A 27,794-nucleotide genomic window follows, 5' to 3' on the forward strand; every position below is an offset into this window, starting at 1 on the left:
TAAGCACAAAGAGAGCCAAAGAGAAGTAGTTCTTTTTTAACACTGAGCTGGGCCTTGGTGTCACTCCCTTCTCCGTACATCTGACTTCTGTAACTCCTTGGGAACTTTGGATATGAGACTATAAATGCGGAGGGAAAGCTGTTATTTATATATTTAAGAGTGCCATGTGGCATTAGTTTGTTTTGAAAGAACTGCATGTGTAAGGTAAGCATCTGACTGACCTTTCTGTAATTTCTCAAACCTTTACTCTCTTCCCCTCCTTCTGAAACCTCATCTGTTCACAGCTGCAGTCCTACTCTTTGCTACAAGTCACAGTCTGTGTTTGTTTCTGAGGGATCTTTCCTGTGTTGCAAGATGAGAACCAGCAGAGATGTAAGCACTGTAGTATATTCCCTGAAGCTTTTCTAAAATGTTTATGCCAGTGGCAAAGATCCTGTTTGACATTTCAGCACAATAGGGTTGAACACAAGAGCTTCAGGCGACTGCTGTGCACTCTGCTGACATTCACTTGCCTGCAGTGGTTAGAGGAAAAGTCCCATTGCACTTGGTTTCTGCTCCTAACTTATCTGTCTCTTGTCTTTGTTAGGCTCTGCTCTTGAACTGAAACTACTTCTTCCGCAGGTAGCAAACATGAAGGCATGTCTGGGTCAATGACTTGACTGCTGCTGGCCCTTCCTGCGTATATCTAAATCCCTTCTAACTCTCCCCTGGATGAATCATCTCTTAACCTGTGTTTGGGGGTTATTTTCATTTTGAGTTGGCTGCTCAGCCCATGGGAACAAACTAATGTTTGAGTTGGCACTGTTAGCACCTACTGCTGTGACCACTCCATTCCATATATTATCCATGTTCCTTCCTTCTAAGATGATTTTGAAAATTGTGGATGGCCTTGGAGCTAAAAGTAAATTATATGCTGGTCATGCTGCCTCTTCATCTCACCTCTAAATAATTTTTGAAAGCTCTAGAAGTTTTTAATTGGCAGTAAAGCTGAAGAAATTAAAATCCCAAATCAGACCATGACTTTTCAGACGTGAAAATACCAATGTCTTGGTTCTTTTTCTATTAAAGACTTGGAGTCTCTTTGCAATAGTAATTCTGAAAAAGATGTACATTCCAGTATTGATTTTGGACTTTATTATTTCTTGGAATTTATTATTAGTAAGAATCTGTTTTATAATCACACTCATAGACTCTTGGTATAACAGGGAAATATGGTCAACTATATTTATTTTTATTTCAGTATTAGGACTATTCTGTTTGGCTAAACATACTAACAAAAAAATCCACAATTGTATTTGAAATGAAAATGAGTTTTAAAGTTTCCTGTTGTTTATGATATACTTTTGCTTTTCTATTGAGCACAATTTCAGTAAATCTCCTCTTTGTCATTTAAGATTTTAATAGTGAACTAAGATATTTTCCAGTCTGACTAGGTTAATGCTGAGGTCTCATATTTGTTATTAGCAGTTCTCCTATAATTCTGGTGGTGTACAAAGAAAGGAGATATCAGAAACTCTTTATTTAAGTGTTTTTAAGGGGGCACCGGTAATGATGAGTAGAACAGTCTGGACAAACTATAAACTGCTTTGTCTTTATGTCTTACTGCCTTTTACCTTCTTCCCAGCTATTTTAGAAACTTTAACATTTGTTAGTCTTTTGCTTTTATTTAATTCTGTGCTCCTTCTATTCTTTTAGGATTCAAAGAATCCAAGTTCTCCACAGCAGCTGCTTTCACAAACTCAAGATTTGGAGATTTAAGGTAGGTTCTGAAATTGATTTGATGTTCAGTCACATCCATCAAGACAATGAAAGTAACACTAGTAGTGGTGATAGTATTAATGATTTGTCATTCCATGTCTCAGATGAATCAAATGTGAGAAAATATCTGCAACAGATTTATGAAAAAGAAATGTTGAGCAAAAGAACACATTTCATTGCAAATGTGGCAGAAAATTTCCAAAAACTTGAGTGTTTAGTTTTATTTAATTAGACACTGTGGAAATACATATCTCTTCCATTTCCTATAAATAGGTTGTCTTCCTGATTAAATTATTAGTATTGAACTAACATAGGAGAGAAAGGGGAACAAGCAGTGACTAATAAAAGAAAATTCACAGATGTTTATTTAGCTAAATCATGAAGCAGTTTTAATCTGCTGATAGATTCTTTGAAACTTTTATCAGTTTAATGGGATTATTTGATAAAACAGACAAAATTCAATAAACACATTAAAAATAGAGAAGGTTTGATTGGATTTCCTTATTAGCTGTTTTGGTTGTGGGGTTTTTTGGTTTTTTTGTTCTTTTTTTTAGGAAAAGTAAGTGTATGACATATGGAAAGATGGTGGCTTAGGAATGTTAGGTCATAAATTTTTCAGTTTGATAGAATTTTCTATTAATTTAATTTAACTACCATTACCTGCTGCTAAGTCTTCCTTTCAGCTGATAAATTAAAAATACAGCCATTTTCAAGGTTTTATTTTTGTGCTTATTTTAGAGATATATCTAAAGGAAAACCCCATAGTTAGGCCTTTCTTGTACAGCATTGCAATTTCTTTCATATTTCCCGGAGTTAAAAAACAAGATGAACATTGTAAAGTTACCTACAGTGTACACTGCATGCTAAAGAAGCTGTGTGCTTTTTTTTTTTTTCATGGACTCATTTTATTAAATGACTATTACTGGAGCAGTGGCCAGGTGATAGAGAATGCCCAGGCTAGAGAGACAATGTCCAGCCAGCCTCCAGCCAGTCGGGCACTGCCTAGACGCGAGATCCAGGCCCTGTGCCCAAGCGGTGTCGTGCTTGAGGGCAAGTGGCCGCAGGTAGAGAAACTCCAAAGCTGCAGGGCGCTGAAGAAAGGGCGACTCACGGCTTCTTGGGAAGGGAGCTTTATTGGAAGGGGAAGGTGACGGGTCGGGGAGCTGAAGTCGGAGCCCCGAGGCAGGGAAAAGCCCCGGGTTATAAAGGGAAAGGGAGGGGTTTGGAACAACAAATAAGGAGAGGGGTACAGAAGATACATTGGAGAATGACAGTGGTAAGGAGCCAACGGGAGACAGTTGTGGGTGGGGCCCTGGCCCCTGAACCAATCATCCAACACCCCAGCCAGAAGCTTCTGGAAAAAGAGGCAGGGGTGCTGGGTGACAGGCAGGCGGCCAGGGGAGGGGAGTAAACAAGATACATTGGAGAAACCATGACAACGTGGGAGGGGTACAGAGACTGACATGTACTGGAACTTTCGGGCAGAACCATTAACACAATAACTGGGGGGAGAACTGAACAAACATAGAACAAACCACAACATCTCCCCCTTTTTTGTTTAAAAAAGAAAAAAGGAACGGCAAAGACACAACATAAACTAAACTGAGGTCTGGGCCTGCTCTACGTCACAGGGGTCTGGGCAGAAATCCTCAGAGTTTGAATGCTCCGAGGAGGCGGAATCCCAGTCCTCGCTTATCTGTCCCTGGACTTCCACGCGGCTGATATCTGGCGCGCCGATGGTTCTGGCTATAAGTCTCTTTACCAGCCCCCAGATGATAGAGCAGGCAACTAAAACTACAAACAAAACTAAAAGGGTAGTAAAAACAGTCTTCAAAATGGAACCTGCCCAGCCTGACAGTCCCCATCTTTGGAAAAGGTCCCCCAGCCAGTCCAATGTTTGGTGCTTGATGTTGTGCACGAGGCCTCTCATCTTATCGATGGCCACCCTCGCGTCCTCGGCCTGTGATGTTAAATTCATGCAGCAGAGGCCCTCAAACTCCTCACAATGATGGTTATGCAGGAGCAGCAAAAAATCAATTGCTGCCCTGTTTTGGAGGGTCGCCTTCCTCGTGGTTTCCTCGTCTGCTAGGAGGTCCGATAGCATAGCTGATGTCAAATTCGCTTGCTTCGCAACCCAACACTCCAGGTGGGCCAATTCACCTAGAGATTTGGCTATCGATACCCAGGGCAAAAACAGGGTGACAGCCACACTTTTTGGTTTGGACCAATGAATAATTTCAGAGTCACAATCTGGGTCGAGATCTTTGAGATCTCTTTTAGTGTGGGTCGAATTAGATTGTGCTCTCTTTACTTTCCAATCCTGAATTTGCATGTTGTTGGGTGTGAGCAGCATCAGCCGCCCTATGGTACAAGGACCTCCGACCAGGCAAGAGGGGATGCCTGCCCACGCTTGGTCTCCGCAAATGAAAAAGATTCCCCGGGGCAGAGACAGCGGCTGTCCGGCGTAGGTGGACGGGCTGTAGATATGGAAAACTGAGTCACACCATAGGCCGGCAGTGTATTCGTTTTTAAATTGCCTCATAAACTCGAACCGCTTATCTCCGGGGATAGGGGAATAAACGAACTGAAAACAAAAAGAGGCGTTGGTGGAGCCGAGCAACTCAAGTTGTGAAGGTTCCGAGTCTAGGGGAGCTAAGTTCTTATTTGCATCCCTCCAAACGAACCTGGGATCAACTGAAGAAGGAATGGGTTTGGTGGTTAGGGCGGTGAGGCCAACAGGGTAGGGAATCTGAATGGGAGGGAGAGGGATCCCCACGAGGCAGGTCGACATTGGGTCCTCTGCTGACGCCAGGTTGAGGCATATATGTTCTTGGCCGAGGGCGCTCGCGAGGGTTTGCCATATGTTGGCCTTCGGCTGGGGGATGATCCAAGGGTCTGCTGGTGGAATGTTCGACCCAATGAGGATGGCTGTCAGGACGATGTAGAGGTGGGTCAGGTCCATATCGGTAAAGAAGCAACTAAAACAAACAAGAGGGAGAAACATGAGAAAAGAGCTCAAACATGGTTCTGCCCAGGGCAGGGAGGGATTCAGATTGAGGGTGGCTCCATCCCCTAGTGTTTCCGCCGCTGCCGCCAGCATGCCTCGGTGACCTGTCCCACGTTTTCTGCCCCTGGAGTCTTCCCAGGGCGGAAGGGCTTGACCCACTTGGCCGGGATCCACCTCGGACCTGAGGGGGTGGACACGCAAGCGTATCCCCTACCCCAAGTCACGAGGTCGAAAGGCCCTTCCGTTTTCCAGGTCTCCGGATCCTTAATGAGGACAGGAGGCCTGGCCCTGAGCTGCAGCTGCTCATGTCGCCCGAAATGTCGCACTATAGGCGGGTTCAGATTCTCAAAAGAGCAATTTAAGAAGTTCATGGTATAAAGCGCCCTCGCGAGACGGATATGGGGGGACTCCACCTTCACGGCCACTCGTTGTTGATCTAAGACTCTTTTTAGGCTCTGGTGGGTCCTTTCCACCACGGCTTGGCCTGTCAGGGAATAGGGGATGCCCGTCTTATGTTCTATTCCCCATTGCTGCAGGAAGCTTCGCAGCTCCCTGGACTTGTACGCTGGGCCATTATCTGTTTTTAGAACTTTGGGGATGCCCAGGACAGCGAACGCTTGAAGCAGATGTTTCTCGCAATCCGCTGCCCTTTCCCCTGTGTGGGCAGAGGCATAGACTGCGCCAGAGAAAGTATCCGCGGAAACATGGACAAACTGAAGACGGCCAAAAGATGGAACGTGGGTGACATCCATCTGCCACACCTCACAACTAGATAGACCTCGGGGGTTAGCTCCCAAAGGTATAGACGGGAGCTGGTGGGACTGGCAATGGGGACATGTAGCCACCCCTATTCCCTATTCCCTGATCGCCTTGGCCTGTTCGCGAGTTAGGTGGAACTGTCGAACAAGGCCAGGGGCGTTTTGATGGAATCGCTGGTGGCTGATCTTTGCCTGACCGAACAGATCAGGGAGAGGGGCAGCTTGAACTGGAGCGGCAAGGGCGTCAGCGCGCCTGTTGCCCTCCGCAATGAACCCCGGCAAATCGGTATGTGACCTGACATGCATCACATAATATGGTTGCTCTCGCTGGGAGACTAACTGCACGAGTTTAGAGAGCAAATTGAATAAAGGAATGTTTGATACCTCCTGTAGGATGGCGTTCTCAGCTCTGGACACTACACCTGCTACATAAGCCGAATCTGTGACAAGATTGAACAGCTCAGAGAACCTCTCAAAGGCTCTGACAACTGCGTCCAACTCAGCAATCTGAGGCGATCCTTCCACCTCAGTGATATCGGCCTCCCACCGCTGAGTCCGAGGATCCTTCCAAGTCATGACTGACTTGTGGGATGCTCCAGACGCGTCTGTAAAAACTGTCAAAGCCTTCAAAGGGGTTCTACTTTGAACCGATTTGATAGATAAAGTGAATTCTTGATTAAACAATTTATGGGCTGGCCGATCCACTGCAATTTGGCCGGTGTAGCTATCCAAAGCGAATTGAAGCATTTCATTGGTTTCAAGGAGGTGATCAAGCATTTTTCTTTTTAGGTGGCCCGAATCGAATTTTAACGGAATGTGAATGCATTCAAAGTCCACACCTGCCAGCTCTCTGATCCGCGATCTGGCTTTTCGGATCAATTCTGCCACCAGCTCAGTGGGCTGTGTCATCCTCTTGGACCTATGATGGCTGAGGAACACCCACTCTATGATTAAGACGGGATCCCCCGAGCCCCGGTCTTTGCCTTTGATGGTCGTGTCCCATTGGAAAATCACCCCATGGAGGTGTGGCAGTTTACCCAAAATAACGAATTTAAATGGCAAACCTGGATGGCATCTATGGGCCTGCCTGGCCGAGATAGAATTTTGGATTTTCTCCAGCGCTGCCTGGGCCTCTAGAGTAAGGGACCTTGGAGAACTAAGCTCCTCTCCCCCTTTCAATAAATTGAAAAGGGGGGCTAGGTCTTCAGTTGGAATGCCTAGCCAAGGCCTTACCCAGTTCAAAGACCCACACAGCTGGTGGACATCCGCCAGGTTTTTGATGTTGGTTTTAATAGCCAATTTCTGCGGAACAACGGTCCACTTTGTTATTTCAAGACCCAGGTACTTCCAGGGTGGCATCCGTTGAATCTTTTCGTGCTGAAGCTCAAACCCTGCACCAATCAACGCATCGGTTGTCAAGTCAAGCGCGTGGGTAAGTAGGTCGCTGGTCGGGGCACACACCAATATGTCATCCATATAGTGATATATGATTGTGTCTTTGGTGGCTGCACGTATTGGGGACAGCAAGGAAGCGACATACCATTGACAGATCACTGGGCTGTTCTTCATGCCCTGTGGAAGGACCCGCCAATGGTAGCGCTTACTTGGGGCTTCACGGTTGATAGAGGGAACCGTGAAGGCGAAACGCGGAGCATCGTCCGGGTGCAGAGGAATTTGGAAAAAGAAATCCTTTATATCAATTACAGCCAAATTCCAATTTTGGGGGAGCATTGTAGGGGACGGCATCCCTGGTTGGAGAGGCCCCATATCTTCGATGATATTATTAATTTGGCGGAGGTCGTGAAGGAGCCGCCACTTGTCTTTGTTGGGCTTTTTGATCACAAACACTGGGGAGTTCCACGGAGACGTGGTCTCCACCAGGTTGCCCTTGAGTAGCTGCTCCTTAACGAGCTCGTTGAGCGCCGCTAATTTCTGTTTGTTGAGCGGCCACTGCACTACCTGTACTGGTTTATCTGATCTCCAATTCAGTTTCCAGGTAGGGCGCTCATCAGTGACCGCTGCCCGAAAAACCTGGGGAGCCACTGGAAGGTCAATTCGGGCTCCTCATTGGGCCAGGAGGTCTCTCCCCCACAGGGGTTCTGCATAGTCCAAAATGAATGGGCGCACTGAAGCCAATTGCCCATCCGGCCCCGTAATTTGTACAACGCTCTTCGATTGTCTGGCCAATTGCAAGCCCCCTACACCACGAACGTGCCCTGACGCGTTTTGCAATTCCCAATGTGATGGCCATTCCCGGGAGGGAATGATCGTCACATCTGCCCCGGTGTCCAACAAGCCCTGAAGGGGCTTGCCCTCTCCCCCCTTTGAGATGTAGCAATTGAGATGGGGTCTTTCCCGCCCCAGGACTTGGGCCCACGCGACGGTTGGATTTTGGATTTCAGCTGGTGGATACCCAATGTCCCATGTCATCTCGGGGACAGGGATCGCTTGCGCGATCACCTGTCCTTTGGGCAGGAAGATGGGGGGTTGGACACAGTGCAGCCCCACGGCGAACTGTCCCGGGTCCGATGGTAGGAGACCCGGGATTATGTTCACCTCGTGTGGTGTGTGTTTCGTGTCCCCGACAACGATGTACTTACACCTTATCCGCCCCCAGTTACCTGGGCATTCCGGGTCTACTGACACGAGACGGAAATCGGAGTCTTTTAGGTGGAGCGGCTCCGTCAGCTGCAACCTGAAGGGTCTAAAGGCAGAAAAGGTGGTTAGTGTCGGTGTTGGTCTGGGAACATATGTAGAAGTCAAATCTGGTTTAAACTTGTCACAATCGGTGGGCGGCGGCGGTCCCTGATTTCTCCCCTCCCTGCGTGATGTTATTTGTCCCGCCTTATTTTTGTCCCGGTGCAGGGGGTAACTGCGCTGCGATGTTAGTTTTTTGGCGGGACTGCCCCCTTTTGTCCCTGCCCCCTCTTAAACTCATGAAACTCCTGCCTCAGCGGGCAGTCGGGCATCCAGTGCCTGAGCTTGCCGCAAAGATGGCATGGGGCGTTTGCGGCAGAAAATCCAGGAGTAGACGAGCGTCCGGCGGCTCTGGCGAAGGCGACCTCCGTCGGTTCTTCGGCGGCGCTGACTCGGGGCGGTGGTGGTCTTTTCCTCTCTCCCTCTCTTGATGGTATGGCCCGGACCTTCCGGACGCAGACCTCGATCAGGTCGTGCAGCGAGGGGGACGGGTGCACCGGGAGGCTGAGAATGGCATCCCTGCATGCGGTGTTACAGTTGGATGCCACCACTTCCTTGATGATGTGCTCCTGGGCCACTTCGTCCTCCACCTGCTGCTCGACCGCTTTCCTCAATTTTTCCACAAAATCAAGGAATGGTTCCTCTGCGCCCTGGAAGATCCTGGCAAAAGTGAGAAGAGGGGCCGCCCCCGGCAGCGCCAGGAAGGCCTTCTCTGCCGCTCGGGCTGACTCCTGGAGTGCCTCCCGGGGTATGGTACTCGCCTGTGAGTACCCATCTGCCCAGTTCTCGGTCCCCAAGAGCTGGTCGATGGCCAGGACATTTCCCATGAGGTCCACCCCAGTATGGGGCTGACCCCATAGGCCTGGGAGAGCCTCTGTCACTCCCCTCTTCCAGGCCGCCTCCCACAAGGCCCGCTTGCTGGGATTGAGCAGGCACTTGAAGAGGCGTCAGATGTCATAGGGGGTGACATCGGCCTGAGAGAGTGTTGCCTGCAACACTCCCTGGAAATACTCACTGTCCCGACCGTATTCTTTTTGTGCCTTGACCAGCTCTTTAATCTGGGAGTGGTTGAGGGGGACCCACTGTCAACGCATCCCGCCATCCCCCTCAGGGTGGTAAACGACCGGGGCTGCAGATGGTATGGCAGCAGGCCCCGGTCCCCGGTTCTCGACCCCCCCCACGGAACCGGAAGAGAGGGAGGCAGGGGCGTGACTGGGAGCTTGGGCAGGGAGGTCCGATGTTGAGGGACCCTCCCAGGAGGCGGAGCCAAGGGGCAGAGCACGATGATCGGCAGGGGGTGGAGCAATGGGAGGTGGTCTGGGAGGGACCAAGGGAGGAGCTACGGTGGGAAACAGAGGAGGGGAAATGGGTGGGTAGATGGGAGGAGGAGTGGGAGGTACTGAGGAAAGGGAGGGGTCTGAGAAGGAGGAGGGACTGGAAAAGGGGCAGGATGAAAGGGCGGGACATGGGGAGTGGCCGAGTGGCAGGAAAGGGTTGGGGTTTGGAAGGAAAGGATTCTGGGAAGAAGGAGGGGGTTTTCCCGCCAACTCGGCCATGCGGTCGCCCCCATCTTGGGCTCCCTGGGAGCCATTTTGAGTAACTGGAGGCAACCGGGGACAAACAGGGGACTTTGTAACTGGGGAGTCAGAACATGGGGACTTAGCAACTGGGGATTTTGAACAAGAGGGTTTAGAAACCGGGGATTTCGGGACGGGAACAGGGGAGGCAGGGGATGGTGAGGAGTCCCTAGGAGTCTGGCCAGGACTCTTAGGGCGAGCGGACTGGGGATTCCGAAGGGGGCCAGGGGAGGGCTGGGTACCCTGCGCCTGGTTGGGAGGGTGGGTTGCACCCTTCAGAATCCCTGATTTACTTCTGTGGTGACGGGAAGGAGGGTTAGGGGTAGAGGGAGCGGAACACGAACCGGGGTGACAACTAAAAGTAACTGTTGGTCTCTCTGAGCCCCCTTTCGCTCTCAAAATGCTTTTAACTTGAGATGCCAAAAATGCTAATTGGGAGAGCGAGGCGTCCCCTGACCTAACCAACTCCGAGAGTCTTTTAGTGACCCTCCGCCAAAAGGCAGGATCCTTGATTAAAGCAGGGGAGACCTCTGGGAACTCAGAGGAGATCCATTTAACTAACTTCTTAACTTCTTTCTTACTAAAAGAACAACCCCCCCCAACAAGGACACCCGCAACTTGGAAGTAAAGCCCTTTCTGGGCTGCTGAGAGCTTTGCACCCATAGCTCACGAAGATGTTAAAAATCAGCAGCCGCAGCTAAGCCTTCTTCGCACCAGTAAAGGAAAACGAAAAAAGGGCTAAGGGTGGCACCCACCGGCCCCCGTCTAGATACTATAGGGATGGTGGCGAAACACCGGGGGGAAAAGAAAGGCGATGGGGAGAGCGACAAAGCACTCACCGGGTCTGGGGGGTGACAAACGAAAAACCGGGGCAGAGAAGGTCCTGCAGCAGGGACGACTCTGGGTGCTGGAGCTGCCGTCCAGGGTCCCCGGGGAGTGCTGCCTCGTAAACGAGGTCTGCTCGACCACGGGGTAGTCCTGCGTCCAAGGGATTTTAAAATCCTGCCCGTGGGGTCCGTGCGCCGATGGTCTTCTGAGCTCTACTGACCGCAACGCCGGTCAGGAGCTGTCTGGAAAGGGGCCCTACGTTGGGCGCCAGAACTGGAGCAGTGGCCGGGTGATAGAGAATGCCCAGGCTAGAGAGACAATGTCCAGCCAGCCTCCAGCCAGTCAGGCACTGCCTAGACGCGAGATCCAGGCCCTGTGCCCAAGCGGTGTCGTGCTTGAGGGCAAGTGGCCGCAGGTAGAGAAACTCCAAAGCTGCAGGGCGCTGAAGAAAGGGCGACTCACGGCTTCTTGGGAAGGGGAACTTTATTGGAAGGGGAAGGTGACGGGTCGGGGAGCTGAAGTCGGAGCCCCGAGGCAGGGAAAAGCCCCGGGTTATAAAGGGAAAGGGAGGGGTTTGGAACAACAAATAAGGAGAGGGGTACAGAAGATACATTGGAGAATGACAGTGGTAAGGAGCCAACGGGAGACAGTTGTGGGTGGGGCCCTGGCCCCTGAACCAATCATCCAACACCCCAGCCAGAAGCTTCTGGAAAAAGAGGCAGGGGTGCTGGGTGACAGGCAGGCGGCCAGGGGAGGGGAGTAAACAAGATACATTGGAGAAACCATGACAACGTGGGAGGGGTACAGAGACTGACATGTACTGGAACTTTCGGGCAGAACCATTAACACAATAACTGGGGGGAGAACTGAACAAACATAGAACAAACCACAACATATTACTACCTGCTTTTTATACAGATTTTCCTCTGTTTTGGGAGGAAAAATTCAACAGCATTTTTTTTATTACTTCTGTCACTTGGAGTGTTTATTCCTTAAGAGTGTGAGGCAATAATTTTAGAGATTGAAGAAGTTTCAAGAAAATTTTGCCAAGTAGGGTCTGATATCTTGCAACATGACCTAGTTCTAATTAATTTTCTGCATTTGCAAGGGACACAGCCTTGGAGGGTGGAGTTGAATCCTGCTGCCATGGGTAGTAGGCATCCATCATCCCTGCAACACACAGGTGCAGGAAAAGAGGAGTGTTTGCCATGCAGGTTGCTCTGGTGGTGGTGTGCTGCCCATGCAGCTTCCAAAGGTCCTGCTGTCCCCAAGCTCTCTGGGTGCTTCCTCTTGGAGTTGCTCATGTTTTGGCTGCTGTGCTCATTCTCCTGCCAGGTACTGATGCTCCTTTAATTGTCCTTCTTTCTTTCACTTAGTAAAGTGGGTGAGCAAAATGGGTCTGGCTGTGAGAGCCAAGGTCTCACCAATTTCTTGGAGAGCAGCACTGTTTTTTTACACAGCTGGTTTGTATCCCTGGCTGTTCTAAACCACAGAGCTGAGGGAGGGGTTCAGCTTTGCTATCTTTAACCATTCACAAGTTTGCTGACCCAGGTGCTTCTATATTAAGCATGGAAAGAGACAGGCACTTCTAGTGCCATGCTAAAAGGAATGAATCAGCTTTCAACATGCCAGCCTGGTGCCTGATGTACAATCAGCACTGATGTTTAGCTGCTGAATGAATGAAGTTTTGTAGGAGGACTCTTGTAAAGAAGACTGCGTCTGCAGAAGTGCACAGCAAAGTCAGCATGCAAGTGAGCTCTGGTTTTCTTTTATTCTCCATGTAACTGTTTGTGTTCAAGTGGAATGACAACAACATCAAGAAGTGCAAGTAAAACTTGGCATATGTCTGCCATCAGGTGATTTCAATGTGCCCCCCTCATCTTTCATACTTTGGCACATAAACAGAGTAATAGAAAAGTTACCTATTAGCCAAGTTTCAAATCTTGCTGATGAGTGATGGTTGGTGTTCCACTGGCCTGGGAGCTCTCTTGTGATGCTGGTGAGGCAGGTGTTTTAAGCCAGTCATCAGTATCAGATACAGCTTTTAAATAAACTCATCTATCATGAGTATTCATGTTTGGGCAGCAGTTACCCAGCTGTGCTTAGGCTGTGGCACTGAGCATGTCAAGTGTCACCTTGCACAGACAAGCTCAGGAAAAAAGTTTCCCCAGGGCTGTTAATATCCTCGTCAATGCAAGCCAACAGACATCTTCTGACAAAGTGTGGGCAGAGAGTGGGGGGAGGAAATGCACTGTGTGGACTAATAGAAATTCATGCTGTGCAAAATCCTTATGGATTCCGAGGCAGAGCCAGTGATTGAGGAGGATTGCAGGCACTCCTGTGGTGATGGAGGATGAGAAGGATTCATATCTGACCAGGTATAAAGGGCGTAGCAGATCAAATGCTTTGCTTCTGTCAAACAATAACAAAACAAAAACGGCTTTGAATTAAGAAAATACTTAATGAAGAAGCAAAGAGAACAGAAACATTAGCATTGAATCTCTGCCCCCTTACGAGGGGTTTGGAGACTGTCTGTGTTCTTGCTTTATCTCTTCAGAGCAGACACAGTTTTTTTTAATAGAAAAACTCTGGAGATGAGCACTGACTGCATTAAAATGTCATCTCACAAAGCAGGGGCTTTAAAACAGGATTTTAACAGAGTATTGCCCAAGCAGGCCATGAATAGTAAGCAGAGATATAATGCAAAAGGAGACCATCTTACTTAAATGGGTTTTATTAGCCAACCTCTAAACACACTAGCTATGGGTAGACTGAAGTTATATATGGTACTCACAAGCTTGGTTCTCCTAGTAGGTAATTTTGAGTTTTCTGCAACAGATTCACACTTAATGTGAAGTTTTCAGAATCACTGTAGCCTTAGAAGGTGAAATATTCTTGAGGGGGAAATAGATAGTATTTTAATTTAAAGGGAAGTATGTCTTATTGCTGTTAAAATATAAAAATCAAATTACTGTGCAGGGGATGAAAGTGGATCAAGGGAAATAAATGTGGATCTTCAGTCAAACTTTCATTTAAACTACCTGTATCTCAATGAATTTCATGCATGGTATTTCAGATCAGTTTTTGTGAGGTTTTTTTGGGTTTTTTTGCACATAAACAGAAGTCTCTGCAGTAGCTGCAAAAGCAGATTTCACCTGTACTGCACTGGTTTCCAAACTGTTGCCTGTGGAGGGACTTGTTTCACTCTGTGCTCTTCCCCAGACTCTATGCCGTGACTTTATTTGAAGCTTTTGTGCTCTAACATTCATCTTGCTAAGAATGTGGAAAATGTGAGGTTCAGAGGAAGGAAGAGAAGCATTGCACTGCTTTACCAAGTGTGCCTTGCTGTACAGAGGTAAATGTGCTTAGCTATCATCAGAAAGAATTCCTTGTGTAAAATTTTTCAAGTGAAAATCTGAAACTTTGCTTTGAACTTGTCTGTCAGTAGCCCTCTTCTATAGCTATTTGTCTGCTTCTCCTCTAGGTGAGTTTTTCTTTAGGATTTGGGATTTTTTTAAAATGCTGGAATATTTGATCTATTATCTCCTTTTCACATAAGTATTTGCATGTAATATATAGGCCTGTATCTCTAAAATACACCCAATCTGGGACCATCTAAGTCAGATCACCAGCAGTAATGTTGTCCCCAGAATTTAAATCCAAATTTGGCATCAGATTGCAGCACATTCCCAGAATAACACTCCCTAGAGTTTAAAAAAACAAGCGAACACATTCATAGTCATTTGAATTGCAAGCCCTGTTTCTGTCCTTAAACCAATATTGTGGCTAGGGGATTATTGTTAGTTGAAGAAAAAGTATTAGCTCCAGTTACACAGAAGACTGAGAACTGTGAAATCTAGAGGAAAAACTCGGTAGAAGTATCATTTTGGAACAAAAGGGGAACAGGAAGAAAAAAAGCCATCAGCAATATTCATGTGTTCAGTGCATAATGCCACATATTCTCTTGGCTTCCAAAGGCTTTCTCAGATTCCTGCTGTTCCATGTCTTTCTCTTACCCATATGGGTGAGATCCTCTGATGTTGCCTAACTTCAGTGATCAGTTTTGATTTCACCAGATGTCAGACAGCTGAGAAGCTGGCTCACATTACCTGTCTGAAGGTCTCTGTGGGTGACTGACTTCCATGGACTTTAGAGAAGATCAGACCTGTCTGCACCTGCTGGAGAGGCTGGAAAACAGAAGTCCTAGTTCTTTTCTGCTGGTGCAAGCAAGACCTAGCTTCATTGAATTAGATGAATTAGCTGTCCTCTGAAGCTGCAGATTAAATGAGACTCAAAAGCAGCTACTTAGTAACAACATAGATAATGGCTAATTCAAAGTATGACAGAGGTCAATAAAGGGTGAAGTCTAATTGCACAGTCCCATGGAAATAATAACCTTTTGTGATAAATGCTCAAAGAAAGCACAGGGAGATAAGTTGCTTGCATGTCTGCTTAGATATTAAGATCTTTTATTGAAAGTTTAAAGACTGTAGATACAGTGCAGTTTGCATAATTGAAACAGCAGAGAGGACAAATTTTGTTTTGAGGAATTGGCAGTGATACAAATTGTTCAACCCTCAATGTTTAGAAGATCCTGAAATAGGCTTAAAAATGAGACTCAACAAGTAATCACTGTTTTCTTACATTTACTTTCTGAGCCATTAGATGCGGGTCACATTTTGTTTTCCCAGTTATATAATCCCCGGACTCTAGTCTTTGCAGCTTGAAAAATACCTGTTATTGTCTGCCTGGCAATGAAACTCTGAGAGCTAACAATAGCCTAAAAGTGACACCGAGTCTTTAAAAGATCAAATCAAATTTTGTAGTTTGTCAAACAAAACTGTTGCTCAAGTTAATGGGTCTGCAACAGAGCTGATGGTTAAAAAGGGGAAAATTGTTTGATAGATGGAGACTGAATCTGATGCTTAGAAACAGACGTATAAGGAGAAATTTCAGTCAGCTTTCAGCTGCAGCCTGCTTGCAGCCCATCTAATCCAGAATTCATTAGGATAACCTCTGAGAGGATTAGTCTGTGCGAGGCTGTACAATGGCCAGGAGTGGCACTTGGTGCCTGCCAATGAAGGCAGAGTGGCTGCAGCTGAGGCGGGTTTCCAGGGCACCCCGAGTGCGGGGTTGCCGCCTGGGCACCTAGCAGATCAGGCTTCCCTTTGTCTCCACCAGGGCTGCACGCTGCCAGCATCACTCCAGGATGAAAAGCCTGGTACTGGGCCCTGCACAGAATGTGGTAACAGAGTAAATGGTTGGGAGGCACCTGCTCACTCCTTTTGCATCCCAGCTCCACTGAGGACGGGTATCTCTGTTGCCACATTTCTCTTCACAGAGAAAAACAAGGCACAATTCTTCCCAAGGATTTCTGAGATTCACATTCTCTGAACCTCAGAGAAAAGGAAAACACAATTCTTATCTCGTTTGCTGTGCCTGTGTTGTGCTAAAGTAGAATGCAATATGGAGATTGTTTACCGAAAGTGATGGTGTTTTGTTCCTTTGGCGTATGAGGGCCAAGAAGTGTGTGTGTGTCGGACTGTCACAGGACAGTCACAGGAGAATCAGAGATGAGGGCAGTGTGAGCAGTTGTGAGCAACAGTGAGTGCATGGCAGATTCAGTTTAGATACAATGTACATAGTATAGTACAATAAAGTAATTAATTAGCCTTCTAATATCAATGGAGTCAGATGCATTATTCTCTCACCAACCCAGAGTTGCCTTTGATTTACAACATATCTTCTCTCGTCCCTCTGCTCCCTCCCACATCTTCCCCCCCTTTTTTTTTTCTTTTGTTAAATTTGATTTAATCCTTCCAACATTTGTCCCAGCTTTTGGGGACTTGTGATAGATGGGAATGAAAAGACAGCTTTCCAACTGCAGCTAACCCAGGTGGAGAGCAGGGAATGGGTAATTAACTGGTAGCCACTGCATGAGTGCTGGGCAGGCAGCTGCAAAGCCTCGGTGCATGCACTGACCAAATCCTGCCTGAACTGTGTGGAAAAGGCAAGGATGTGCATTTGCAATGACAATCTCTTTGCAAGTCCTGGGAGAGATATTTTGCTCTCTGGGCATGTAGGTGGATTTCTCCTGACATGATTAAAATTTGATCCAATATCTTCAAGCCTAATCCCTTTAACTGTTTAAAGCCACTGCATTTTGTTCTCTCTGAGTCTATACTACACTCTTTTGGGTAGATGTAAGCACACTGCATTTCTGAAACATATTTCTGCTGCTTTGATGTCTCAGAAAGCAGCTGTTAAAGATGATGAAGTGAGTGACCCAAAGTCACAGGGAGCCGGTTTTTCTCCAGCTGTTTTGCCCTTCTCTGTTCCCCTTGTACAGGATAGCAGAGGGCCCTGCAAACACGAGGCTCCTTGTGTAGCTCCTGTACCAGCAGCACTTCATCCTTGTCTTCAGTCCAGCCAAGTCACTGAGCCAGCCATTGCTCCATCTCCTCCAGGCTGTTGTTGGTTATTTAGTGCCTCACCAAGGGTACAGAGACAGCAGCTGGCCACTGATGTAGATGGGAGTAAATTATCAAAACAGAAATGGAGGGAAATAAAAGACATAGTGGTGTTTCTTTGTCAGTGGTGGCTGACAAACTGTAAGGAGAAATGAGGTTTTGAAGAGCACTCAAATCATTGGATTGTGGTTTTTCTTTGGGACATGGTGATAAAATGGGGAGCAAGGGAACTCTGATTTAATGGCTTGCATGGGCATCATGGCAGGTCAGCTGTGGGGAGAAGAGAAGCAAATATGTGCTGAGGGGGAAAAATGGGCAAGGAGACACTCATGAACTCTGAGAACAAAGTGAGAAAGGTAGGCTTTGAAGAACAAATATACTGATGGTTTAAATCTGTTCAAACTGAGTGGTAAAGCCCTTTCACAGACGTTAGCAGCTCTTCCAAAATTCACTCTACTAGGACAGAAGGGACTTTCATTTTCATGTGAAATCATTAAGTAGCTGAGTAATCCTCTGTTTTCTCTATTTTAAGGCTAACAGTGGTAAAGGTCAAGAGGGAAAGTTTTCAATCAAGTAATTGTTCTATTAATTGCAATGCACATTTAAGTGCCAGGGGCTGGTGATGACTGCATAGAGTTGCAAAAATTCAGTGGCTGAGAGGAACTGTACAGTGAGAGGTAGACGCCTGATGGAAACGTAGCTTTTTGTGTATTCTGCAGCACTGTGTAAATTAGGTATAGTAGAACAACATTATTTCTCAGAAAATATTCCTGTCAAGATATTGCTTCTTGTAAATCATCAGCCAAGGTGACAAATGACTGCTTGTGTTGCTAAGACAGGCTGCACAGGTCCTGCTTAAGGAAAAATTACTCTGAAACATCTTGACCCGTTTGGGGTTTCAGGTTTTTGCATCTTGTGCAGTAAAGGCATAGAGTTTTGGGTGTGGTGCACTCTTGTACAAAATCATCGCCCTTCTCACCCTGGTGGGGATCTGGTGTCAGCATCTGTATGCTACTGCTGTGCCTTCAGCATGGCTCTGGCAGGAGTCCCTGGCTCTGCTCAGATTCTTTCCATTCACTGATGCCCTTTCCTGCTCTGGAAGAGGAGGTATTTCCAGAAAGAAGCTCTCTTTCCTCCAGTTCTGCCTTTCCTTAGTTTTCAGCTCTGTGCAATCCATAAACAAAACACAGCCTGCTGATTTCAAACCTGCTTTATGCAGCACAGCAGCAGACACCCTTGGTGCAAGATGTTTTAGCTCCAGCTGATAATTCTGCTTCATTGAATTTTACATTTGATTTGGGGAGAAGTACTGGCTGCACTACATGTATCGTCTAGTTCCCATCAAGAGCAGTGAGAATGCTGGTGCACAGCAGTGGTGGTTGTTGTGCCTTGTGCTTTTATACCTTTCCTTAATAATAATAATAAATTCATTTTCAGTAAAGAAAATAAATCTGTTAGGACCCTGTTAATGGGTTTCCAATGGCCTTATAAAACAGGGCATATGTTTCTTGAATTCTTTTCACTCCTGTCCTCTCCAGTTCTTTCCCTAAGCTGTGGTAGTAATTTTCTGTTTGAGGTGCCTGTGGTATTCATAGCATGAATATTCTTTCAATACAGGAGTACTCCCTCCCCTCTTGGCAGGATAAACCCTGAAGTGCCTTGACCACTGTCACAAGGTTGACCATCCAAGAACAATCGATTTCTAAATGTGCTTGAACCTTGGGTGACCTGAATTATAGCAGCAAGCATTACAAGCTGGGACATCTGGTGGACAATAAAATTTTTTTTTATTTGTTTTTACATCAAGCAGCTGTACTTGAGCAGATGACCAGGGGCTGTGCAATCAAAGTGTGAATAGCTGAATTAGCAAATTATATTGGGCTTCTTAAGCACTTATTTGAATGCTGCATGCTCTTTTTTAATTTTGCTTTATTAACATCTACCAAAAACGCAGCAGTGTTGGCATTATTGTTATTAGTGACTTATTTGCTTCATTAAAATTTACAGCACGTTTTACATTCACCATCTGGGACAGCTTCTCCCATGTTTATGGTTAGAATGCAACTTAAACCCAGGCCTAATAGTCTAGAATAAAAGATTTTATAGATAAAACTCTTTATTTGGATGCCAGTGTTACCTCTTTTTGCTAGTGTGCAAACAGAATTCTATTTTGCTCAGTTACTGTGGTACAACTTAGTGCTAGGATACAGAAAAATATTTTTGCTTTCATTAAAAGATGTTGTACATAAGGCAAAGGTCAATCACGCTATTACTTGGAAGGCTGCAGCTTTTGGGTGATGGCTGGGGTGGGAATTGGACAACTCAGAGAGACTTCAGACTAGAGGACGTTCTGGGTCACTGAGTTTAAACCCCTGCTATTGCAAGTAACTACCTTGGATAATCCCTTTCCAAAGACCTGGAGCAAGAATAAGCAGTGCAAGACAAACGTGAATGTGGTGAGAGGCAGCACACAGGAGCATGCCTCTGAACCTGAGCTAGTGTTTCTGGATTTGTGCTGCCTTGCTCCTAATCATTTCAAGGCATTGCCAGAGTATGTTTTCACTCAAATGCAAATGCATAGCTTTTAATTCTTCCTCCTTCTTCCTGTATTGCTTTACTGTTCAGCAGTGAGGATGGGATACCCATTTTCTTATTTGTTCAGGCTGGGAATGTGGGAAGGATGTGTGCTCTTAAGGCAGAATGGAGGGAGATGGAAAGGAGAATTTGATATACTAGTACTAAGAACTAGTACTGAGTGTCTTCCCCACTTTTGAGTCTGAAAAAAAAAATCAAATTTGAAATTCAAGTGAGTATTCTTTTTTTATTGCTCTTTGGAGTCCAAACATTGAAATATGTATTCACTCTCTTTTTCCTTCCCATCCCTCACATTTTTTATTCTGTGTAGCTCAGGTGCTGGAAGAATGACAATAACCTGGACATTATGGGCAGTCCATACCCTTGTTTCTTGTGATTTCCTACTGGTGCCTCATCATGAGAAATATTTGCAGATTCTTTAGGTGTCAGCATTATCTGAGAAATGCAGTTATGTGTGTAGCCTTTTCTGCCTCTTCTGCTGTGGCTCTCTCTAGGCTTCAGTGCAAATTCCATGCTGTTTCTTTCCTTTTTTAAAGCTGCTGTATCTAATGGATGGGGTTTTTTTTTCATTTTTTCTGTTTTGCCTTGCATATCTCCAATTAATTGTTTACAAGTGGAGCTGCCTGGAACTACCTTAGAAGGGAGAAAATGATGAATACAATTGATTAATAATAATCTGATGAAAATCTTGAAGCTTTTCTCTTATAAGTGATTTCCTGCCATACTGCCCTTGAAAATTCTCTTACCAGTGTATCATGAATAAACAAGAATGAAGTGTGGAAAATACATGCAACATTGATTGTGGTGCATAAATTTAAATGGAGAACAGGTTTCAAATGTAACTTTAATTTTTTTACCTGTCTTATAGATTGAATTCCAGTTGGAACAGTTGGAAAATGGATGCTGAGAATTTTTTGGGAGTTTTTTCACCTGTGTATGTATTTTCATATATTTAATTCTCCAGTTATAATACTTGGTTACTCTCACTACCTACAGACATGTCAGAGCTATTGTTGCTTCTTTATTTATGTGTAATTTTTATTGACTCTAAATGATTATAAATTCAAAATTCTGCTTTTAAAAACTTTTCTCTTGATGAAATAAATGTCAACACTTTCAGCTTCTTGGTAGATGTGCTTTGTCTCTGCTTTTCCTCTCTTTAGGCTGCTAAAAGTGATTCTGGTGATCCTAAGATGAGTGCAAAGTACTACTAATTTGGGGGGTTAGTTTTGGCCATTCTTATAATCTTTTGCATGTATTTTTTTTTCCTTTTTCTTGAAGGTTTCTTGGTTTCTCTCACCTATGAGTTTCTAGTGGTCCTGTTTGGTGCTCTGTTTTGGAATTCTTTTTGTTTTACCCCTTCCTTTCTATTTTACCTCTACCTACCCCAGTCCTTCTCAGTGATTGGAATTAGAGCATGCAAAAGCCACCACTCTTGTTTTCCTATTTCTGTTTTTTTGCAGACATTTAAATGCAATAGACTTGGCAAACGAGGGCTGCCTGTTTGTGTGCTGAGTTTGTTTGTGGGTGAGGTTATTTTCTCTCTCATGCTGTGTTAGTCTGTGTGTTAACAGTTTATGGTTGAGCTGCTCAGGAGGTCTAAGCCCTCTCATGAATAAAAAAACAAGATGAAAATGAGTTGTTACTACAAAATGGTCTTTAAAAACATGATGAACATTTGATTTTTGGACATGCTGGTTCTGAATAATGAATGACAGGTGTGTGAAGATAAATGAAATTTTGTTTGTGTGCAATGTTAACTACTACAGATTGATAGATCAATACTTAGATGCAGTTACAGGCAGAGCTGAATACCAAATTAAGTATAGGCTCCTGAGTGCTATAACATAGACATTGCATTATGGAAATGCAGTTCTAATATATTGACCTACCTTCTGTACTCTTTAAAGCAATGTTGCTAAGCATATCTGTTTTAAATATCTGTCTTTCCCAGGCCTGAACAACACTCCTATATCAACCTCATGCCTCATAATTTGAGCCTCTGCCTTCAGTCATCTAGAACTGAAATTTGTCTGACTGCAGTTGAGTTATACAACATCCTATTGCACAAGGAGATGGACAGTTCCCATGTAACATCTGTTTCAAAACAGTTATTAGAACACTTGAAGCCATGAAGAAAGGGGGAAGAGCATCCAAAAAAGGAAGCATCTAGAAAGTCACTGAGTATCTTTAGTAAAACTTTTGCAAGTATTCTTTCTAAAAGTGAAATAGTTCCATGTGCCTGGTTCATACCCAGGACAAAAATTAAAGGCACTTCCCATCTATATGATTTTAAATACAGGTTTAAAAAATCCCTCCAAAAAAGAAAAAAAAGACAAAAAACCTCAACCACAGAAGATATGGAGACTGAAGCTCTCAGTCAGCATAAACTGTTCTATCACTGGGATTTGGCAAATTAGACACTTGATAGAAGGAATGTAGGCTGGAGTGTAGTAAACTGGCATGCAGATGCTATGCTGGCAGGGAGAATGGTCTCATCTTGATTTCTGTTCCTATAATTCTTATAATAGAGATCAGCATCAATTTACAGTGGTCTTTTTTATTCATATAAAATTTACAAACTTAATCAGGATGAGAGACTACAGTAATTATGAATTTACAGTTTCATTTATAAATAATCCCATCTCTTTTTATTGAGCATTTAAGCAAATGTTTAAATTTCACTGTGTGATGTCATTGATCTCCCATAGCAAAATTATGCATATGTTAAATATTCATTGAATAACTGATATTGTTTGAAAAGCAATTATTTTTATTTTTCTCTTTTAGCATTTATAATCTTTGAACTCTGTCACTGTTTACAAGTTCTGACTTTGTAAATAACTGAATATGGCAGAAATCTCAAATACAGGCTTTACATCAGAATATATAGTGTTCACAGGCTCTAACATCCATCCATCTTTCCCCATGTGTGACTGTTTTCTTCGTCAAGTCCATCTCCCTTCTCTCTCAAGTGATATATATTTTTTCCACTCAAAACTCACTTTTCAGTGAAAACTTTCAATTTTTTACGAAATAAAGCATTAATTGTGTTTTGACACACATGAGCATAAAATTGAGGGGGAATAAACATTTTATAATTCTTTAATCCCACTTTAGAATTACAGAAAGCACTGACTGATATATGTTGCTTTTCTTCAAACAGTGTAATATCTACCTGTTGTGTCCCCAAACCCTTAAATTCCATGTTCACCTAAACACTAATTTTTGGGGTAGGGTAGAAGCAGGAAGGAATGGCCATATGGAAAAATATCCTGACCCCTTGTCCTCTAGGTTTGGTGTAGAATAGAAGCCAGAAGATTTCACACTGATCTTGGACAAATAATTTTCTTTCTTAGTGCTTCTTTCGTCTTCCACTTCTTTGTGCTTCCTTTATTTGGACTGTGATTTCTTTGGTGAAGAAATTGTGTATTTATTTCAGAATGACATATGCACCAAGACAAAGTTTGTCCTCTCTCACAGGGGACTGCTGAATGTGCTGTTCTTCTCCTTCCTCTACATGAAAGGTAAATGCATCTTATTCCTGTCACGACCTTCTGGCACATTCCTTCAGCTGTGACTGTCTTATTACCTTTAAAAGGTCCAATGTGATTCTTTTTAAGACACATTTTAAGAAGTCTCTTCAGCCAGTACGTGAGCTTTTAGTTATTATTAGTTTAAATAAATTTATTATTAATTTATTTTCTTTTCTGGATGTACCAGAGCTGTTCTGACACTGAACAGGTTAAGAGAGAAGTTATGAGCATCTACTAAATCCAAATACTGAAGAATTATAAGCAACTCATATATTCTACAAAAGAAAAGCACCCAATCCCCAATGCCTTGGAAATACTATTCTTTTAGTAACCATCAACAATTTTTAGTGATATTCAGAATTCAAATAAGAAACGACCAAGACACAGAGGCTCTTGTGACTGTATCTAAGAAGACTTCAAGAGAAAGGCTGTTCAGCTTTCAGAAGTTGAAAGGACTCTGGAATCTAGACAGCAGCCTTGCACAGGGTATGAGGTGAAATTCCAGCCAATTCCTACATTCCTTCTATCAAGTGTCTATTCAAGCCAAGCCAATGAGAATTTGCAACAAAGAGGCAATTAAAAATCATTGTCATCCTTATCCAAGTTTTTTCTTAATGAGGTTTTTTTTTCTGTTGTTGTACTTACCAACAGACTATATAGTCTAGCACATAGGGAAAACATATTTTTCTATTAGATAACCACATTTTTCTTTGCCTTCTTCTCACTACACCACAGATAACTATTTTCCTGTAATTTTTTTTTTCCCTTTCTTTCCCCCACTTCTGTGTTGCTGTAGGGTCTTTAAAATTGGATGGGGGAAAATAAATGGTGAGGTTCTTTGCCATTATTGTAAAATCAAATCTTGGAGAGCTTTATGGGAACTGCCCATAAAGGGGTAGTCCATAAAGGAGCTGTTAATGAGACTTTATTAACCTCAGACTATATAGCATGAAATATTATGTTATAAATAAATGTGGTGCCAGGGCCAAGCTGCCTAATAAATGGCATGATAGAGGGGATCATGTGCCTAGGGAGTTATGACATAGAGCATTTTTCCTCCAAGTCACTATTTTAAATTCACCATGGTCTGGCAGTGACTGAAGGCCATTATTATCCAATGATTCTTAAACAGGCTATGTGAAATAAATTGGAGGTCTTGGTTCATTTCCTTAGGGAAAGAGGTCTATGCTCCAGGCTAGAGTAATTGTCATCTCAGTTCAAGGCTCAGCACAGGAACCGCACTTGGAAAGGATGTGGCCAAGGAGTCACTCTTGTGCCTTGTGCCTTGTCCCCTTCCCCAGTGCTCTACAGCATTGCCATGCTGTGGTGTGAGAGTTAATATTGAAGGTTCCTGCAGAAGCTCATTCTTTGGATAAGCAGAAAGCTTTGTTTCAGACCATTACCAACAATATCCTCCAAGGGCTTCTTCCTGTACCCTGCTCTGATAAATTAATTCTATATTTAATAGTACTCTTGGTACAAATAAATGAGATAACTTATGGAAATATGTATAGCCATGGTGAATATAATGAAGAATGAAGTCCTTTGTAATTACTAAATTCATTTAAAAGGAATAATGATTTATTATAAAGTCTTGCTTGGCAGTGAGGAAGAAGATAGGCAGTTTGTAAGTCTATTTCTAACTTTTAAGTGGATTCTCATCATCTAGTCTAATTAAATGGCATGCTATTAGTTTTTAATAACCTGGGAAAATGGAATTACAGTTGTATAAACCATTGACTAATGATTTCTTCAGCAACCCCAAGAGAATTAAATGTAAAAACCTATACGAAAACTAGCTTAAATTTAAAAAGGAAGCAAACTGCAAGGTAAACTCATGAATGGACTCTATTCAAGAAATTAGAAGTAAAATGGAAATATTAGAAAAAAAAGAGAGTGTTTTCTCTCAAAAATTTGTGATTTCTTTCTTTTCACTTACGCTCACCTTTGTAATTTTGTTTCTTTTCTTTTTATTTCCAATTAGTCTATTGGCAAAGGGAAGAATAAGGAAAATTGGATTTGTAACATTGTCCTTGTAAACAGAAGCAGGTTTAAAGCTAATATGTCATTGAGAATGTAGATTAAAAAAAAAAAAAAATCACAAATTTGCCATTGGAGCTTATTTTTTTCTTTTTTTTAATAGACAATTAAGTTACATTAAAAGTACCAAGTAGCAGGAATGTGTAGATCAATTTCACTGTTAAAAAAAAAAAAAAAAAAGAAAGAAGGAAAGGAAAACAGCACAAGATGTGCAGAATTAGTCACCAAATTTACATATACCACTCTGGGAATTGGAAAGAAAATAGTCATACAAGCTACCTTGATGCTAAGTTGTGGTGCCAAGAGTGGATTATAATAGCCCTGTGTTGAATATTAGATATCCTTAGTACATGGAGTTGTAGAGAAAAGTAATGGTTGGATTTTTCCAATGCTCTCACGTTTTGGCAGATCTTGGGTTATAATACAAAAAGTAAGCCTAACATCTATCAAGTCCTGGTGGACTTCAAGGTGAGTTAGGTTCTATGGAGTGAATGCAGTCAATTAATTTCAAAATAGGACAGCAGACAATTAAAAGGTAAAAACAACCTACCAACCTCTGCAAATAAAAATACCCATAAATGCCTCCAAATATCTGGCCATCCTTACTTGGAAAGAAACAAAACTGTTAGTATTTATTTATTTATTTATTTGCCTCTGTCCCTTTGAAATCAAGACCATAGACCTGGACAGGAGACCTCAGCTGGGACTTAATTAGAGGAGTTTGGACTGGGAAATGACAGTCTCAATACTATTATACTGCTATGCCACAGCCTTACTTCTGTTTCTCCTGTGAATATAATTAATGCCCTGCACCTCTTCTTAATAGTGGCAGTAACTGTAGCACAGAAACTTTATTGCTCCACAGCCCAAGGAGAATGCTCCTGCATTTCTGGGCTCACTGTCAGACAGATGGGCCCTGTCTCAGGGAAGGGCCATTACTCACTCAGTTTAGGCGTTGTTCCCACATGTCTTGTGAGAAAGGAATAATTTATCAGACACGTATCAGATGTATGGACTCTTTTTTGCTGTTGTTTTTCAGTTCTCTATTGCTCTTTCTCCCTCCCCATGTATTAATTGGTGCGCCATTATAGCATTCCTAGTTTCCTCAGTGATCATGCAGAATCTCCTATTGTGTCTCATAGGATACATTTTCTTCATCTGGGGCACAGAAGGGAGGAGGATATTTGCTTCTTGATGTCAAGCAACAGCACCTGCCGAGCACCTGCCCAGACACAGTAAATGGCAGTGTGGCAAGGAATGGGATACCTCTAAGACAGCAGAGTGTCTCTGTAAGACACTTTGGCAGTGGTAAATTAGCCATGAGGCTCTGAGCCTCATTTTCTGATTTGTCACTCACAAGAGGAACAAGAGAGGATGTATCTGTTACCTTCTTTGATTTCCCCTCATACAGCAGCAGTAGTTGACTTTCAACAAGGAGGGACTGGTCAGCAGCATGGCGTGGTTGTTTGCTTGTGTGCTTGGTTGGTTGGGCTTTTGTCACTTCCAAAAGATGTCTCCAGCTTTGGAAAGCCTTATAATGACAAGTAAGATTGGATGCCACAACTTCAGGTGTGAGGAGGTCTGGCAGAAGAGTGGAAGCTTTCATTAGCAGCGTGTGGGTTTTTTGAGACAACTGAAGTCAGTTCCTACTAGAGATGGATGAATTGTTGTGGCCTGAGGGAGAACAGGAGTATGTTCAGCTTTTAAGTCTATGGTTGGTGTAGTAAGAGCTAGGCTCAGAGAAGTAATGGGTGGCTGCTTGGACAACATGTATCTACTAACAGTGGAGCAGTGTATAAAAATGGATAAGAAACTGAAGAAATTCTCTTTGTTTAACTTAATTGTTATCTGTACCCCTTCTCTACTACAACCACTGTCCAAATTTTCAGTGGAAGAGCAGGATTAATCATAGAATCATAGAATAATCAAGGCTGGAAAATACCTCTTAGATCATTGATTCCAGCCCTTAACCCAGCACTACCTCTTTACCACTTAATCAGGTCCCCAGGTGCTACATCCCCATACCTTTTGAGCACTTCCAGGGATGGTATATCCATAACTTCTCAGAGAGACCATTCCAGTGCCTGACTACCCTTTTAGTGAAGAATTTTTTCCTAACAATTAATCTAAACCTCCCCTGGCACAACTTAAGGACATTTCTGCTTGTCCTGACATTGCTTGCCTGGGAGAAGAGACCAACCCCCACATGGCTCTGTGCTCCTTTCAGGCAGCTGTGACTTGTAGAGAGTGATAAAGTCTCCCCTGAGCCTCCTTTTCTCCAGGCTAAACACCCCCAGCTCCCTCATACAATTTGTGCCCAGACCCTTCTTCATCTTTGTTGACTCTGATTGGGCAAATTTGTTCTCCTTGGCTGGCTACCTTAATGTGTAATCAACACGTAAAAAGGGGTCATCCTGCCCAAAGAACCCTGGTGATAAGCATGTGTGGGTGTAGACAGGAGACATTTGAAGATGATAGGGAAACTTGTACATTGCTTTTCTCTGAACTTTAAATAGGACAACCTTAAA

General features: G+C 43.9%; 1 protein-coding gene across 14 annotated transcripts in view; it reads left to right on the plus strand.

Annotated features, from left to right (window-relative positions):
* LOC129129144 (uncharacterized) overlaps positions 1 to 27,794 on the plus strand; it is a 134,330-nt gene that overhangs the window by 77,953 nt on the left and 28,583 nt on the right. For 11 of the 14 annotated variants that reach the window (XM_077180086.1, XM_077180096.1, XM_077180090.1 and 8 more), the window contains 2 exons: positions 1,696 to 1,759; positions 20,559 to 20,624. In XM_077180086.1, the coding sequence (XP_077036201.1) occupies positions 1,696 to 1,759; positions 20,559 to 20,624 (130 nt within the window). Of the gene's footprint in view, positions 1 to 586; positions 619 to 1,695; positions 1,760 to 20,558; positions 20,625 to 21,153; positions 21,218 to 23,173; positions 23,218 to 27,794 lie in introns of those variants that run through there. The other 3 variants (XR_013182768.1, XM_077180145.1, XM_077180162.1) reach the window with 3 other exon arrangements.

The sequence above is a fragment of the Agelaius phoeniceus genome, chromosome 1 (assembly GCF_051311805.1).
Source record: "Agelaius phoeniceus isolate bAgePho1 chromosome 1, bAgePho1.hap1, whole genome shotgun sequence".
Taxonomy (NCBI): domain Eukaryota; kingdom Metazoa; phylum Chordata; class Aves; order Passeriformes; family Icteridae; genus Agelaius; species Agelaius phoeniceus.